This window comes from Condylura cristata, unplaced genomic scaffold (assembly GCF_000260355.1).
Source record: "Condylura cristata isolate star-nosed mole 26May11 unplaced genomic scaffold, ConCri1.0 scaffold00004, whole genome shotgun sequence".
In the NCBI taxonomy this organism is placed as follows: domain Eukaryota; kingdom Metazoa; phylum Chordata; class Mammalia; order Eulipotyphla; family Talpidae; genus Condylura; species Condylura cristata.
The window spans coordinates 61,761,254-61,775,584 of NW_004567105.1; the positions used below are offsets into that span (position 1 = coordinate 61,761,254).

General features: G+C 36.9%; 1 protein-coding gene across 1 annotated transcript in view; it reads left to right on the forward strand.

Moving 5' to 3' along the window:
* The window catches only part of PRKAR2A (protein kinase, cAMP-dependent, regulatory, type II, alpha), a 63,746-nt gene that overhangs the window by 36,604 nt on the left and 12,811 nt on the right, over positions 1 to 14,331 (forward strand). The window contains exons 3-6 of the mRNA XM_004676194.2: positions 1,754 to 1,806; positions 4,731 to 4,814; positions 9,804 to 9,910; positions 13,272 to 13,425. Coding sequence (XP_004676251.1) covers positions 1,754 to 1,806; positions 4,731 to 4,814; positions 9,804 to 9,910; positions 13,272 to 13,425 — 398 coding nt within the window. The remainder of the gene's footprint in view (positions 1 to 1,753; positions 1,807 to 4,730; positions 4,815 to 9,803; positions 9,911 to 13,271; positions 13,426 to 14,331) is intronic.

Here is a 14,331-nt window from a genome sequence, read left to right on the forward strand (position 1 = left end):
TATATATATTTATATGTAAATATATAGTGTGTGTGTGTGTTGTGTGTTTAAATTATCCCTTCCCCCCATTTTTAGCGCTTACCTTTTATGGAAGTCTTTCTTATGGAAGAGGTAGCGTATTATTTATACACTCTTCTTCACCTTGCTTTTTTCCCTTAGAACTCAACTATTGCCCACTGCTCTCCCTCAGCAGTGTACTTGGTCAATCTGCCTATTTCCTTTCACATTCTTTCTTATTTATTCATTTATCTATCTATCTATCTATATCTGTCTATATCTATCTAGCTAGCTAGCTATCTGTCTCTATCTGTCTGTCTAATTTATCTATCTAATCTATCTATATCCATCCATGCATACAAGAACTGGAGTATAGGCCAGAGGCGTGGGGAGGTGAGAGGATTCACCAGAGATAGAATGGAGGAGCATAACAGGCAGATGTGCTGTGAAATGCTGAGGGGAGCAGCGGGCAGGCAGGAGAGATCTGCTGCAACATGTGGGTCACCTCGCTGGCTGAGGATTGAACTCATGCTGCAGTAGCTTGCAGATAGCTTTACCCCTTTACTCCACTAGGGATAACCCCTCACATTATTTCTTACTGCTATTATCTATATGGACACTTACATCATTTTTGAGTATTTTCTCGTAAAAACAGTGATTCTGTAAATATTTTTTTAATTCTTGAATTATAACTACCAGGATAAATCCTGTAGGCAGCTAGCACACAGGTTATCTGAGAAGAAAATGAAGTTGGTTCTGGATTTATATAATACTGTATTTTGGAAGTGCTTGACATATAGTATCTATTTTGTTTAAAATTCATTCTTAGGTCCTCCCTGATGGCGCAAGGGGTTAAGTCTCAGCACTCTGAAGCTATCTGCAACCACTGTAGCACAAATTTGATCCCTAGCCAGGGAACTGACCCATATAGTGCAGCAGACCTCTCCTGTCTTGTCCACTGCTCCCTTCAGTCAGTCCACTTGCTCTGTTCCCCACTCTTTCTCTGGTGAATCTTCTTACATCCCACACCTCTGGCCTGTACCTTAGTCCCTGTATGCATAAATAAATAAACCTTTAAAAAACTCACTCTTGGCCCTCCCTGGTGGCGCAGCGGGTTAAAGCACTTTACAAGGAAGCTGAAACCACTTCCGCATGAGTTCGATCCCCACCTGCCCCGGAGGTGACCACATGGCCGGGCAGACCTCTCCTGACCCGCCCGCTGCTCCCCTCAGCAGTGTACTACGTCAATCTGCCTGTTCTGCTTCCCACTCATCTCTGGTGAAGTCTTTCGCCACCCCTGAATCTCTGGCTTGTACCCCATTTATGCTTGTATGCATAAATAAATAAATCTTAAAAAAAAAAACTCACTCTTACTTTCAAGTTTTGCGTGTACATTATGATGAACTATTTAATTGGTTCTCTTTATAATTACTCCATGTCCAAGTTTATGTTGTATTATTGCACTTTGTGGTTTTCCACCCTAATACAGCAAATAACTTCTTGCTTATATTTACCATTACCATAGGATTTAGTAGATGATATATTTTCTCATCTCTTTCGTAGTTGGGAGTATCAATTCCTAGAGATCTGGCTTTTCAACAACTAACAGCATACCAGGCATTACTAGTTGCTTAATATATTTGTTAATTGAAAGAAGGAACTTAAATAAATTATTGTGTTTATTTCCTTTTTTTCCAGTAAAGCACATACCTCTTTTATTCAATTTTTGTCTATTTTTTTTTCTCTCCAAATTCAGTCTGTGCTGAGGCCTATAACCCTGATGAGGAAGAGGAAGATACTGATCCAAGGGTAAGAACTGCTGCAAAGGTGTTAGGCAGAGTTATTTCACTTCCTGTTCACTCCCTCCTCTCTTCCTCTACACTCTAAATCTAATTGTACTGATAATGAAAGTAAATACAAATTAAAATCTTATAATTTTCAAGATTTTTTTTTAAAATCTAATAAATTGACAAATGTTAGGAATGAAAGCAGCATTGGTAGAGGGTTTGAAAAGGATGACTAATTGTAGTTGTCAGCGCAAACAGTCATAGCACCTGGCTCAGCAGTAACCTGAAGAAGAATTCATACCTAACAAGCAATTAGATCCTTCCTACTAAGGTTGTTAAATGAAATCATTGCAATATAATATCAGAAATTGGAAATAACCTAAATGGCGCTAAATAGGGAGTTGCCTGGGCCTAAATTATAGTACCTTCAAATCAATAAAGTTGATAGCCATAATGGTGGCACATGGCTGAGTTTAATGACAGAGAATGATGTTTATATGAGGCATATTTTATAGATTGTTTTATAAAATAAAAAGAAACTTAGTACTCTGTTAATTTGAACAAAGATGTATATCTGGAAGGATAGATTCTAGATGTTAATAGTGGTTGTAGCAGACTATGGTTGATATTTTTGGGTACATTTTTTAAAATTCAGGTTTCTTTAACTTTTGCAGTTAACAGATAACTTTTGTAAAAGCAAATATGAGCCATCATTTTGAAAAGATTGATGTTATAAAAGAAATTTTGAAGCTATCAAGTATGTCTTAAAATGAAATCTATGAAATGTTTTTGCTGTAATAAAATGCTACCATTGTGTGAACATAATAGGCATGCAGATGAGACAGATTTATTCTGAGTATTGTAAAATTCTTCATGACTTCTAAAAGTTAAAAGTTGGGCTTTCGTGGTGGTGCAAGAGGTTAAGTCTCAGCACTATCAAGCTGTTGGCAGCCACTGCAGCATGAGTTCAACCCCCGACCAGGGAGATGACCCATATGACACACCATACCCCTCCTGTCTTGCCCATGGCTCCCCTCAGTATATTTCGGGCAGTTGACCTGTTCTGCTTCCCACTCTGTCTCTGATGAATCCTCTTTCACACCCACATTCCCCTCATCCCCGGCCTACACCCCAGCTCTTGTATGCATAAATAATTAAAACAAATCTTTAAAGAAATTAATTTAAAAAGTTATCTTACTAACTTTAACATCACAAATTTTAAATACTTGACACTTTGACATCTGTTATTTCTGGCCAGATTAAATGATACACTTTTTTTTTTTAAGATAACGACAGTACTTAAAAAGAAACTTGATAGACTTCTAATTGTGACAGCAACACTAGGTGATAATTGTTTATTTTTAGTTCAAAAATTAGTACTGGGTATCATAATAGTATTTTTTAAAGATTTATTTATTTATGTCTGCAAGAGTTGGGGTGTAGACCAGAGGAATGGTATATGTGTGTGTGTGTGTGTGTGTGTGTATCTACCAAAGACAGTGAGAGAAGAGGTGGACTGACCAAAATACACTGCTGAGGGAAGCAGCGGACAAGACAGGCGAGATCTGCTGTAGTATGTGGGTCATTCTGTGGCCAGAGATTCAATCTGTGCTGCAGTCGCTGTGGATAGCATCATAGGGCTGAGACTTAACTTGTACCACCAGGGAGGTAATATAATAGTATTAATAGTAATCATTTTTGAGCATCATCTCAATGCCAGGTACAGTTTTAAATACAGTGGTATTAGCTCATTTAATCTTACGAAAATTCTGATTTTGTAGATACCATGACCACTGCTAAAAATAAGTTGTTGATGTTTGAATTCTGGCTTCCCTACCCAATGTTTACTTGCCATCTCCACATTCACTTCAATAGACAACTCAATTAACTGAAGTGGCTATGACCAGCACTGCATCCTAATCCTTTGCGCTACCAGGGAGGGCCAGCTCCATTCTTAGAGTAGCTTAGGCCCAAATCTTTAAAGCATATTCAGAATTCTACTACTTTTCAACACCTTCATGGCTTCCACACTGATCCAAACAGCTGCCATCTGAGATAATCACAGTAACTTTCTAAGCTTCCCTTTTGCTCATGTAAAGGATGTCCTTTACTAGCAGCCGCTATGAACCTTTAAAAACATTAGTCAGATATAGTCCCTCCCTCAGAACTCTCAAATTGCCTCAGTTTTACTAGAGAAAAGTCCCAGTTTTGTGATCGACACAAAGCTTTATCCTCTTTGTGTCTTCTGTCATTTGGGAATTATCCCTACCCATTCCCCCTATTGTGGTCTCTTTCTAATTGTTTCCCTTATTCTGTGTCAGTCACACTTGTTATATGGTTGTTTTTCAACATCCTTTTCACCTACCATAAGACTTTGTTTTCACTTACTACTCCTTATGCTTGAAAGTATTCTTCCCACAGATAGGTCCCTGATGTTGTCCTCACTTTTTGAGATCTTTACACAAATGTGACCTCAATGAGGCCTCATCTGGACATGCAACACACTTTGTATCACTCTTCATCACCTTATTTTTCTTCTTAGACTGACATATTTTATGTGTCTATTAAATGTGAGAGCAGATGTTTTTATACAGTTAATGCTGTGTTCCCAGAAGGAGCACAGTGCCTGACACCTTGTAGATGCCTAATATTTGTTAAATAACTTTCTGTTCTACAAATGAGCACCTTGAGGCTCATAGTGGGGAGCTGAGGAGCTGCCAGCCACACTCCCAGTGAACGGCTGCACAGTGGGTTCTCTTCGCCCCTTACATTGCCCCTCCTTTATCAGGGCACTGTCTGGTATTTTTGTACTATTAAAATTATAGTAAACAATACTCTTAGTTTTCTCTACATTTTAGGAGAAAGAAATATGTTGATTTATAAGTAGAAATGAGATTTTTTTTTCAGTGAAATTTTAAGATTTCCTTGTCTTATTTGAATTGACAGGTGATTCACCCTAAAACTGATCAACAGAGATGCAGACTTCAGGAAGCTTGCAAAGATATTCTGCTTTTCAAAAATCTGGATGAGGTAACATCTTTTTTCTTTTAATTTATCACTTACACAATTTTTAATATCTTAGCCACACCCATATGAGGCATAATACTTTAGATTCATCTTATATATGATTTCATTGGGTGGCTCCCCATAATGCATAATGGACTTTCCAGATGACTTTTACAATTTTATGAACAGCTGTGCTGCTTTCATCAGGACAATAACATCTGAAGGCCATATAGTCTGGTCATATTAAAAGGAAATGCTCAGGTTTGCATAACAGTGGCCTAATTTGGAGGGTCTGAATTATGCTGCAGAATGACTTCTCCAAGATATCAGAATGGTGTCCCCTTCTGCCGTAGCAGTTAACCCACTAGTAGTGGGTCTTCTCAGACTGTGGATGTGGTTACTTCTTGAGGGCTGAGTAAAGACACATAGAATGGTGTGTGTGTCCATTCACCTTCCATAGGATCTATCCCTGGGTCTCCCATCCCTGTCAGTAAAGATAAGAGTGGCGGGGCTATCTCCTAAGAACAGAGAATCTTCAAATTTCCTATTTCTTTTTTACTTTTAAGAACCGCACACTGAAGCCACATAAATGGTTGAGGTTCTGAACCTACTTAGGAATTCTAGAATGTGCAGAAACCGGAACAATGAAATTAAAATTCCCCTACTAACCAGTTACTGCAAATATGTCTTCTGCCAATATACCTTTCTTTCCCTAAGGATTTGATCATGAGATGTCCTTCAGGGGAATGAACTATCTCTGGTATCTATAAATCAGTCTATTTGGTAGCTGTGGTGATTGATTACCGGAAGGGCCAGAACTTTAATCAAAGTTTATTAATAAGACAAGGACCATAAACTGAATGAAAGGCTGTAAGAAATTCTAGTCTGAGTCAGCTCTTTTCCCTGAAAGATCCAGCTTTCTCAATGAAAAAGGGTCTTGTTTCTTTATTTAATATGAATAAAACCTTTCGTAAATTTAACACCATCAGATACTAAAGTAAAGTCAGTTCCAAAATTCAGTATTTTCTTAGTGTTGGAGAGTATCATTTTAGTGTTGAAAAATGATCACTGAATTTTGAAATTTTTCTAATATTTTATTATGAAAAGATTCAAACATGTTTTTTAAAAAAAGATTCAAACATGTAACAGTTAAAAGAATTTTATAACATCAATTGTTTATCCACTGTCTTGATTCTAACATTAGTATTTACATAATACATGTAACATTACATGCCCCATTGTAGACCGTCTTCATATCCCTTAGCAAAGGGCTCAGCAAACTTTTTCTAAAAAAACCCACATAATAAATCGTTCTGTCTTGTTTAACTCTGTTATTATAGCAGGAAAGCAGCTATAGGCAATACACAAATGAAATACAGTGTTCCAGTAAACATGACTTACAAAGACAGGCAGCTGTACTGCCTCCTGAAATAACCCATCTTATTTCGGGGGTTACATTTCTTAGTAAATTGAAGATATCAGTATACTTTCCCTCTAATACTTTCTCATGCATGTTATCAACTGGAGTTTATTATTTGTTTATATAACTTTTTTAATGTAAAATTTGCATACGATGAAAAGATAACTTGGTTTTATTTTTTTTAAAGATTTACTTGTGCATTCAAGAAGTGGGTACAGGCCAAAGGTGCAGGGGGTGATAGTATTCACCGAGATAGAATGGAGACCAGAACAGGCAGATTGACTAAAATATACTGCTGAGGGGAGCAGCAGGCAAGACAAGAGAAACCTGCTTCACCATGTGGGTCATCTTCCTGGCCAGGTATCCACCACAGTGGATATGGATAGCTTGATAGTGCTGAGACCTAACCCCTTGTGCCACCAGGGAGACCTAAAACATAAGTTTTAACTGCATTCACTAAGGCTTGACAAATGCATGTATAAGTAATCCAAACCTTTCTCAAGATACACAACATTGCAACTACCCCCAGAAAAAATGCCCTCATGACCCTTCATGATCAATTTTCCCTCTCTTCCTGAAGCAACTATTTATACTTACTCTACCATAAGTTTTGACTGTTCTCAGATTTCACATAAATAGAACCATATAATATATACTTTTTTATGTGAGACTTCTTTCACTTGACAGTGTTTTTAAGGATCCTCCACGTTCCATGTATCCGTAGTTCATGCATTTCTTTTTCACTTAATTTCGAATGAATTTTTAGAATCACAAAATAGTTGCAAAACTGGTACTGAATTCCCATATACCCCTCACACAATTTCCCCTGATAACATCTTCTATAACCAGTGATCAAAACCAGAAAATTAACATTATTATATTATTGCTTAAGCTACAAACCTTATTCAGATTTCACTAGTTTTATCATTAGTATTTTTTTCTGGTTTCAGATCCAATTCTAAGTCTTAGATCATATTTAGTTGATATTTCTCCTTAGTCTCCTCCAGTCTTTGACAGTTTCAGCATCTGAAAATTCCTAGTCTTTTATGATCTTAACACTTTGAAGAGTACTGCTTGACAATTTTAACTAGTTCAGTTTGGATTAATCTGATTTTCCTCATAATAGGAATAAGGTTACACATTTTTGGTTGGCTAGCACAGAAGTTACATTGTATCCTCAGGGGATAAATATCAAGGGTCTGTGATGTCAGTTCATTGTCTTATCACTGGTGATGTTAGTTCATCCCTTTTTATTTACTGAGTAGTATCCCACTACATGAAAATACCAGTTTGCTTTTCAGATTTTCTGTTGATGGATGTCTGTTTCTTGTTTTTAGCTGTTAGAAATAATTCAGTGACATTTTATACTAGTCTTTCTGTGAACATTTTACCCCATAATCTTTTGTAAAATACCTGAGGGCAAAATTGCTGAGTCATAACATAGGATAGACATGTACCAGATATCTTTTAAAGTGGTTATGCCATTTTTTTATTACTTACAACAATAAAGGATATTCTTACCCACACTTAATAGCATCTATCTTCTGCAATCTTAGCCATTCTGGTGAGTATATTTCCATTTCTAAAATTTTATTTCCTAAGTTTCTATTTTCAAATTTCCAAATTTTCAGAAAATTCTAAAGAATAGCAACATGAATACTCAAATACCCTGTAGCCAGGCTGAACAGTTGTCCACATTTTTCATGTTTACTTTTGTGTATCTGTGTATATGTTTAAATACAAATAAACTTTTTTTCTTGTTCTGAGCTATATATAAACGCTTAAGACATCATGACTCTTCAACCTCCCTGGTAGAATAAGAGGTTAAATCGCAGCACTATGAGGCTCTCCATAGCCACTGCAGCACAAGTTCAATCCCCTGTCAGAGAGCTGACCCACATGGTGCAGCAGACCTCTCCTGACCCACCTGCTGCCCCCCTCAGCAGTGTACTTCATCAGTAGGCCTGTTCTGCTCCCCACTCTGTCTCTGGTGAATCCTCTCACCATCCTTGCACCTCTGGCCTGTGCCCCAACTCTGTATGCATAAATAAACAAACAGTTAAAAAAAAAAAGATAAATTCATGCTACTTGTAGAAACATGGATGGAGCTTGAAGGGATCATGATCAGTGAAATAAGCCAGAAAGAAAGAAGAAAAATACTGTGATGTTTTCACTTATAGGAAGAATGTAAGGGATCCAAATAAGGGGTCAGGAGGGAAAAAAGTAATTATAATAAAGTAAAAATCAAAATCAACAGGCAACTATACACCAGAGACATTCTACAGTGGAGGAAGATGGAGTAAGATCAAAGCCCCGAGCTCTCATTCCACATAAATGACACATGAATAGCAAAATTTTTTTCTTAGTATCTGTCAGCTTGTATAGTATCTAACACTTGTGGAACTAAAGAAATGCTGTTTGGTATTATTTATTTTAGGTAGCACATTCAAACTGACAGAACATTATATCACCGGAATTATGCAACAATGAAATTATTTTCTTACGGTCTTCTACTCACTCTCTTCCGAAGAAAAAGTCTGAGTTGCAATTGGTCTTCTAACAGTCATTGATCTTCTGCCTAATGGAGAAATATGGACTCTAGACTAAGATCAGTGTTCTGTTAGAATTTAATAGCATTTAAAATTTTTTTCATTAGACTTAACCGTATAGTACAGTTATCTCCTGGTTATGGCAGGTAGTATTGGTTAGTGATTGTATGCTTTGTGTGTAAGTGACTGAAGCAATTTGCTGTCTGCTGCTAGCCTAATTTATTAAGCTTTTTATACATATGAAGAAATTGGGGCTCGAAGTTAAGTGATACACAAGTACGTAAGTAGATAAAAGCAGTTGCTATGTTGCCTTACAAGAGAACCTTTGAGGCTGTCCCCACGCTTTCAATATGATGATCCTGTTAAAATCACATGTAGGAAGGTAGCATCCTGTGATTTTTATCTATGACATAGAGGAGCCATCAAAGCAGGTGACAATCATAAGATTGTGATTGGGAGAATGGACACCATGATTTAGATAGCCCATTTTTACATAAATAAGGGGAAGGTTTTGTTTGTTTGTTTGTTTGTTTGTTTTTAAGATTTATTTATATATTTATTCATAGAACTGGGGTACAGACCAGAGATGCGGAGGGTGAGAGGATTCACCAGAGACAGAGTGGGGAGCAGAACAGGCAGATCGGCGAAGTACACTGCTGAGGGGAGCAGCGGGCGGGCCAGGAGAGGTCTGCTGCGCCATGTGGTCACCTCCGGGGCAGGCGGGAATCGAACTCATGCGGAAGTGGCTTCAGCTTCTCAGTGCTGTGCTTTAACCCGCTGCGCCACCAGGGAAGGCCCTTGTTTGTTTGTTTTTTAACAACACACTACCTCACCTCAAAAGACCTGGCAATTGTGCTGTGTTTATGGAGGGAAAAAGCTGAGTGGCCACAGGAAAACATTTATTTCAAACAGCCCTTAGGCTTCTACTTGAATATAGGACCAGTCTATTGTGAGTGAGGCTTTCTATATAGCCACAAACTGAGATAGTAATTTCCCCCCCAGCATATATAAAAGCCATCTTTTCTCCTTGTGTGTACCCTGCAGGAACAACTTTCTCAAGTCCTTGATGCCATGTTTGAAAGGACAGTCAAAGTTGATGAGCATGTCATTGACCAAGGAGATGATGGAGACAACTTTTATGTCATAGAAAGGTAGGAGATGAAACTTTGCAACTGTGTATCCACACTTAGTAAGATTCATGATTCAGGGCAAATGCCTTACCCTATGCTTTGTTCAAGTGAGTAAGCAAAGGGTCCAGGTAAACAAGTTTTTCAAAGCTTGCCTCTCTGTCTACAGCTGTCCTGAGACAGCTGTCCTCACTATATCTTATCTATACTTTATAGTTACATGAAATGTGCAAGATGTGCTTTATAAACATGTTATTTGCAAGTTTTCAAGTGAGTTGATTCCCTGACAATAGCCATATGGTATATTGTCATTAGATCTTTCAGCCCCAGCCTAATTTTACACATGAATGCTTTACTTCAATCTCTGTGCCCTTAGCCCCACCTTGATTTGTTCCAGACTTAAGTAATATTGGGAGACATGAAGTATGTGTTACCTTAGTGTGTCCTAATCTCTTGAGCTATTAGTATCCTATGGGAGACAGGGTGGGGGCAGGTAGTCTTTTGACTCCCCAGTCCTGAAAGGAACACCTTCACCAGACTTTAAAAGCAGTAAGATGTTGCTTCATCAGATATCATCTATTAACTACTTTTCAATTTCATTACAGAACGTTACATAAGTAGCACAAAAAATTCACATAACCTTAGGTTGACTATGGGGATAATCTGATGTGACTGGGGACTTCAAATATGTAGTCACAAATTGAGATAAACTTAATCATTTTTTTTTCCCCAGCAGATACAGGTTAATGTTTTGCCACATCTTCTTTACTGTTTAAGTTTTCAACGTTAAATCCTTTTGTCTCTGGATACTTCATGTGTACATCTGAAAAACAAAATATCCTCTCATATAAACAGAATAATTATAAAAACCAGAAATTAACATTTATACAGTACTATTATCTTACATTTCTTCCCCTGATTTTCTTTTTCCAATTTTTTTTCTCATTTTTATCCTGATTTTTGAGGTTCTGTTAATCTTCCTTTAGTAACAAACTGGATACAGTTGGTCCCTTTCTTGTCAAATCTTTGCTAGGTTTTTGAACAGAAAATATTCTTAGGCTCTGGGTAAATTTCAGGTCCTTGAAATTTGTGACAAATTACTATAATTAGAAGAAATATTTTATTTATTTAAAGAATCATATACAAATAATCTTAAAGACTGTTGATTACTTTTATGTTATGTTGATTCTTCCTACATAAATTTCAATAGTGATAGTGATTTAAATCATATCGTCACTTCCAGCAGCCACATTTCCCCTTTATTCTACCTTGCACTCTCCAGTCAAGCCAGGATCCCAGAATAGGCCTTTTGTTTGGGAAATGAGCATCCATCCTTGCATGTTCAGGTTGAATTCTGTATCTGCAAAGGGAATGACTTATTACAGGTGTAAGTGAGAAGGCTTATCTTCTGTGTGCAGTGGAAGTGGTAATTAAAGGGAAAGTTGCCATTCAAGTAAAAAGAAACAGCTCCTGTCCTCAGAAAAAAGTGTGTAGTTGGAAAGACGGACCCTTAAATAATTATTACATGATATTATAGTAACAACAATGCTAAGAATATGTCTTGTCGCTTGAAAGAGGACTGGATTGAGAAATTTGGACAAGACTTTGCCGCTACCTGGAGTGATTTGTGTTATTCCCAAAATTAGGTAGCTAGTGTTTCCTGGATCAGAGACTGAAAATGTGTACATTTACTGTTTCCCATTCATGACCTTTTTATTAACCTTATCACTAGGCCTAGTACAAGTCAACTTCCCTATTGAGTAGTGATGAGAGCAGGATTGGTGTTAGTTTTTGCTCTTTGTGTCATGATTTTATCAGACAATTGGAGGCTATTTGCAGGAAATTTCTAAAATAAAAATGAAAACAAGATATAAAGTAACTTAGCCATAAATTCATTACCAGAATGTAACATTCCATTTTTTATATTGTGTTTTAATGAAGTCAAAAACATCACCCTAAATTTGGTTCATATCTCAAGACTGATGATACCATATATACACTGAAAAAATGTGAAAGGATTTATTACTCATATAAGACTTGTTAGTAAAAGCAGGGTACGCTTCCAAAGAGGATCATAAATGAGACAGCAGGAAGAAGTTGACTCTCTTGGGTTGTTAGTGGCTAGAAATTGGGACTGAGATAGAGTGTTATTGAGCATGGGCGATGCTTATATTACTTGAATTTCATATTGGCACCAAAGTAGGGACCACCAGGCTTTCTTACCAGCTTTTCTAGATGTGAGGTAGAAAAAGGAGGAGGATTGGAATTATAAAGCTTGAAAGTTATTAACATTCAAACATTAAAAATAAAGTCAACTGTTATCTTTACGTACATGTACTTTTTCTGTTAAATCATTCATTATTGTGTAAAGTTTTTGAAATCTATTTTAGATTATTTGCCATGGGATACAATATTATTACATATGATTATTCACTGTCTAATAGTCATACTGACATATTTGACCCATCCCCATTGTAATTTTTGCAGTTACAAATATTATCTGTGCATACCCCTGCATTTAAATCCTTTTCAGTACCTTTACTATCACCTTTAGAAGGCCACAAAATGGAATTGCTGTGACAGTGGCTCTCTTTATAGCATTTGTTACATATTGTTAATTATTTTGTAGATAATTATCACACAGAAACTTAGAAAAGTTTGGGTTTGCCTCAGTGGTATTTTTAGAGTGTCTTTTTCCTAATGCTTGTTGTGGACATTATTCTTTAGCAGTCATTACCAATAAGTAGACAGAAAATCATGTCCAGTTGTACATACTTATTTTCAATAGACTACAAAAAAAACAAAAAAAACAAAACCCATACAATCATTTCAAAACTTTCAGGAATAACATTTGACAGAATTCAACACCTTTTCATGATAAAAACACTCAGTAAACTAAGACTAGAAAGAACTTTTCTCCAACCTGAAAAGCACAGCTAACATTTAATGGTGAAAGATTGGGTTTTTCCCCTTAAGATCGAGAATACGACAAAGGTTTATGTATGCTCTTACCACTTCTACTTATGTGAGAGGTCCTAGTTAATGCAATGTGACAAAGAACAAAAGCGAAAGAGGAGGAAGGGCATATAGTTTCTAAAGGAAAAACTATAAAAAGGTTGCAGGTGACATACATGATCCTCCAGAAAATACCAAGAGTGCTATAAAACTAAAAACTAGTAAGTGAGTTTAGCAATATCACAGAATACAAAATCAAAATAAGAAAACCTATTTTATTTCTATGTACTAGCAAAAATCTACTGCAGAATCTTCTGTAGCAATATTTTATCTTAGGTATCTTCTATTTATGTGCCACCTGCCAGTTATAGATTTATCACTAAACCTAATTAAATGTAATAAATGGAATTGTTTCTTATTATGTTTCCAGGGGAACCTATGACATTTTAGTAACAAAAGATAATCAAACCCGCTCTGTTGGTCAGTATGACAACCATGGCAGTTTCGGAGAACTTGCTCTGATGTACAACACCCCGAGAGCTGCTACCATTGTTGCCACTTCAGAAGGCTCCCTTTGGGGATTGGTGAGTTAGTGAAGTGGTTCTTTTAGCATGGCACAGTATCCCCTTATCTGTATTTCCATACTTGTGCTGTTAATTCACACTGTATTATAACCAGTTTATAATGGCATTGTGGAAGGTCCTGTACCAATGTGTTTTTCTATTTCTCTAAAATTATTTGCCAAAGTATTTATAACAAATTATAGGGAAAAGGTTGGGTCTTAGGACCTTGTAGCTATCACATTTTCTGTTTCTGAAAAAGGGGAGATAACTCTGTATACAAGAGGCAATCTTGAAATGAATGTCACTGAAAGCTCTGCCATAGTGTCTTCCATCTCTAGAGGTCCCATGACTTAACTCTGCTCTGTGTTCAACTGTCCACTTGTTCATTAATCCCTGCCAATATTCAGTAGATGGAGATGACTAGAAAGCTAGTCATCTAGGAATAGAACTTTCCTAGAATACCTTAGGCACAGTACTACTGTGATCCCTATTCTGTGTTACACTTGACGCACTTCTTTTAGCATCAATACTTCAAAAATACATACCTCTTTTCCTTTTTATACAAAGTAATCATTCTGTGGTACAGATTTCAGATTTCACTATATTGGTATCCAGAGTAATTTGTTACCATAAACCATACAAGCAGAATCAAATATATGTCATAGATTATCTTCCTATTTCCTCAAATGAAATCACATTTTAAAGACCATAATAAAGGATTCTATTGTGACATGATGATATAGAATTAAGATTGTGGACCTCCGTGTGGCTCAAGGAGTTAAATCTCAGCACTATGAAACGATCCACAGCCACTGCAGCAGAGTTTGACCCCAGGCCAGGGACCCACATGGCGTGGCAGACCTCTCCTGTCTTGCCCACTGCTTCTTCCTTCAGCAGTGTGTTTTAGTCACTTGCCTCTTGTGCACC